The 3671-nt window shown below is 35.8% G+C and overlaps 1 protein-coding gene across 1 annotated transcript; it reads left to right on the top strand.

The window, feature by feature from the left end:
- Positions 1 to 272: 272 nt before the first annotated feature.
- Positions 273 to 1770, top strand: LOC147515462 (uncharacterized). Its single transcript, XM_086594478.1, has 5 exons — positions 273 to 411; positions 898 to 968; positions 1055 to 1184; positions 1446 to 1644; positions 1752 to 1770. Exons 1-4 carry the CDS (start codon positions 371 to 373, stop codon positions 1558 to 1560), a joined length of 357 nt encoding a protein of 118 aa, XP_086450604.1. The 5' UTR covers positions 273 to 370; the 3' UTR covers positions 1561 to 1644; positions 1752 to 1770.
- Positions 1771 to 3671: the final 1901 nt, after the last annotated feature.

The following is a 3671-nucleotide window of genomic DNA, read 5'->3' as shown; positions in this document are numbered from 1 at the left end:
GCGAGTCTAATACGTTTGTTATAGCTTTACTTATTAAGACATTATTTTACACGTTTTGAAAAGTTGGTCCGAAAGGAGGAGGTTTGACATTCTTTGGATTTCTTTCCTCCTTTCTTAGAGTTCACTTTAATGCCTACGACCGGTGTTTTCAATGGCGTTGAGATACTTAATAAGGTTATCCATCACCCTTCCTAATTATTTGATTATCGATTATATGTTCAGTTGACTTTTGTGGAGGTCCACATGTTATACTTGTTATTGATCTTATTTCAGTAGAAAATGATGAATTAAAAAAATGAGGGTATTTCCTGTCTTGTTAGTTTCAGATCAGTAGAATTCCCTCGGGCTTGAATGCTTAACGAAGGGAGATATGGAGCTGCGACATGCGACATGTGTTGCATACTATGCAAGGTATTGTCTAGCTAGGCAAGTTGCGTGATATCTATTTGATAAAATGTCAGACGAAGTTTTGATTTCGGTATTCATTCATGTTCAGTCTTATTTGCTAGTTCCTGCACATATGCATATATTCTGTGAATGAGACTTCCTTGTGGTCTGCCCTCATAAGGATGTAATCGTTTTCCAGGTGTTACTAGTTGCTACATGCTATTCTTAGTATATAGTATATACTATGTAGTAAGTGTGTATCCAAGGAGCGTCTTAAGCTTGTACGAATATCTTTGTCCTACTTATTTTTTAGTGTGCTTTATGACAAGCATCTACATGGCGTCAATGAGATCTTAGTCACTCTCTTGTCAACAACTTACACTGACAACTTAGTACCAAATTGAAGGCAATCATGCTAGTGCTCTCAATCAGAGCAATTTCCAGGTAACTTGGGTATATAAGGTAGTATATTTTTCGGTTCTTTGAGTGTTCTATTTTTATCCTTTGCAGGTTGGAAAGTACACTGAAAGCCTATGTTGGGTGCTTCAGTACTACTATTTTGGAGTCAGGTCATGGAATTGGTAGGTTCTGTTTTCATAGTGAAATTATTATACTCATGGGTCGATATTCTTTCTGCTAAGAAGCTTGCATCTGCTTTTGTGCGTAGGTTTTATCCTTACCATTATGGTCCATTTGCTTCCGACTGAAAGGGCCTCGGTGGGGGTAAATGTCTCATTTAATATGGGGGTACCATTTCAACTTTTTGATCAGCTGATGGGAGTCCTTCCACCTCGTAGGTTAGAACATCTCCTTGCTACATTGTTTGTCATCTCGTTCTTCACATAACACATCCTGAAGTTGCTTCAGTAGTATTTTTGCTCTTCCCATGCCTTTTATTTCAAATGCAAGTGATACACACTTATTGCTTTTGATTTTTTGCACTTAGTACCGTGAAGTTTATCTTTATGTTTTCATTCAATACAAGTTGGAACATACTATTAATGTTGCATCTTCTCTCATTATTATTATTATTAACTCTACTGTTAGTTTTTTGCTAGGTTCAACTCTGTTGTTGTTTTCAAAGAATGGTTGCTAGCTTGGAGTGCTAGTACAGATGCACACAGTGGAGGAGGTGGTGGTAGTGGTATTGTTATCTTCAATTCACAACAGTAACCAGTACTCGGCCAAAATCTTCCTGCTGCATGATTAAAAATCTATTAGAAATCTTCCAACTTTGAAGCTGTTCTAAATGATGCGGTATGATTATTTAGTTCTAGGCTTTACAAAATATTAATTTATTAAGATATATCCTCCAACCGACAATACCTGTTTTCACATTTATGTGCATGATGGATCGTATGAAGATGACAATTTCCTTGTACATGTCTGCTATAGCGACTTGACTTTAACCATTAGAATACGCACCTATATGTTATACCTCTCTTTTTTTTTTTCTTAAGTTTATTCTATAACTGACGGTTATTCTTTCCGGGACAATGTCATCGTAAGAGTCCGCGAGTCATCGGGCAAAACTTTTTTTCTGGTCATAATTAGGTTTCTTGAGACCTTTGTTGGCTCGATGTCATCGGGTAATCTTGTTTTGCTTAAGGGGACAAATCTTAAACTTCTCTCATTAGTATTTTTTTTATAATGCTTGTCCTAACCACTATTGGTCTAGTGATTCTTTTTCGGCTTTGAAATTTCCATGAATCTAACGGTAGACATACACGGTATTCTTGTTTGTCTTTGTCTACTTTCGAAAACAGAGCATGTAGGATACCTTTAATCACACATTCTTTTATCTTAAAGGATGTATTCTATTCTGAAACTCCCTCGGTATCAGTTCTCTTTTTCTTTTTTTTTTTTTTTGCTTAGAAGAGTTCGTTCCAATTTGTCTCTATTTGTAATGCTAGGGGGTTAGGCTTGTATTAGTGCATGGAAGTTGGCAAATTACTTGTTGTTCATTTGTTAATTGCTTAGCTCTATTCCTTTAATTGCATGTGCCTTAATTGATTTCTTATTTGTTGCAGTTACTCAAGAAAAGGTTGTTGCTCGTGTTTACGACATTGTAGCAATTGAATAGAGAGATTAATGTTCTAACCAATTTTGACGTGAGCATGCACATAAATGAGATCTTCTATGACTGACATCTCAAGATTAGATTACGTGAATTCAGTTCTATGTAAGTTTGATTTGTAAATTGGGATTTAGATTGATGGCTATATTTTTATAATAATGTTTAATTGATTGGTGGTTTTGTTTTTTGTTATTCATTTGTTGATTAAGTTTGTGGAATGTGTTTTTTATATCATATTTGCATGAACTAGATGCAAAAGCATAGTGGACATTATTTGACCTTTTTTTTCCTTAGTGGATACAATTTACTAACGGATATTTCCGTTACAAACAATAATTAGTAAATATCACATCTATTACTAACAGATATATCCGTTACAAACAATAGTTAAGTAAATAGCACATCCATTACTAACGGATATATCCGTTAGAAATTACAAATTTAATCGGGCCACCAACAGTTGACTATCTGTTACAAAGAATTTTAGTAACGGATATAACCGTTACTAAAATTATTATCGAGCGGTTATATCCGTTACTAAATTTAAAAAAGTTAGAGAGCTAACGGATATAACCATTAGTAAAAATATAAGTAACGGATATAATCGTTAGTAAACGCCTTTTCTGGTGTAGTAGTGAAATAAAAGCGAAGTCTGATAGATCTAGAACGTAACCGAGCATGCACATTTTTCTTCATCTTTGAACGAGAGGGTGTCCAAGTGAATGATCGTGAGAAAATGGATGTTTGTGGAAGATATGTTGGATATGGATTAGTTTTAGAAGTAAGGAATGGAAGAAATGAGGATATGGGTGTAGCACAAAACTCATTCATGGTGTAGGTAGGAACTGTCTCAATTCTGAAAATGAAGGAGTCAAGTGCTTTTTCCTTGGGAGTTATTTCCATATTAGGAGGATTTAGAAAATCATTAAGCACAGAAGAAGCAAGAGGGTCAAGCACAAACTCAAGGTTCTTTTGAAAAGGTGGAGGGCGGGGACCATTGATGGAAGGTGAATGAGTAACAGGATGATATGAGGTAGGTAAATGGCGCTCACCTAATGCTCTCAGTTCTAGATGCAAGACATTCCTCAATAGGTGGGTTAGAAGAATCACTGGGATAGAGTGTGAAAAATTCTTCTTCTGTCATGGCGTCGAGGGATGAATGGATGTTGATTAGTGGGGACTCGCGAGGTGACAAAGAAGAGTTGCA

Source organism: Coptis chinensis, chromosome 2, assembly GCF_015680905.1.
Source record: "Coptis chinensis isolate HL-2020 chromosome 2, ASM1568090v1, whole genome shotgun sequence".
Classification (NCBI taxonomy): domain Eukaryota; kingdom Viridiplantae; phylum Streptophyta; class Magnoliopsida; order Ranunculales; family Ranunculaceae; genus Coptis; species Coptis chinensis.
This window is presented reverse-complemented; position numbering and strand designations above follow the sequence as displayed.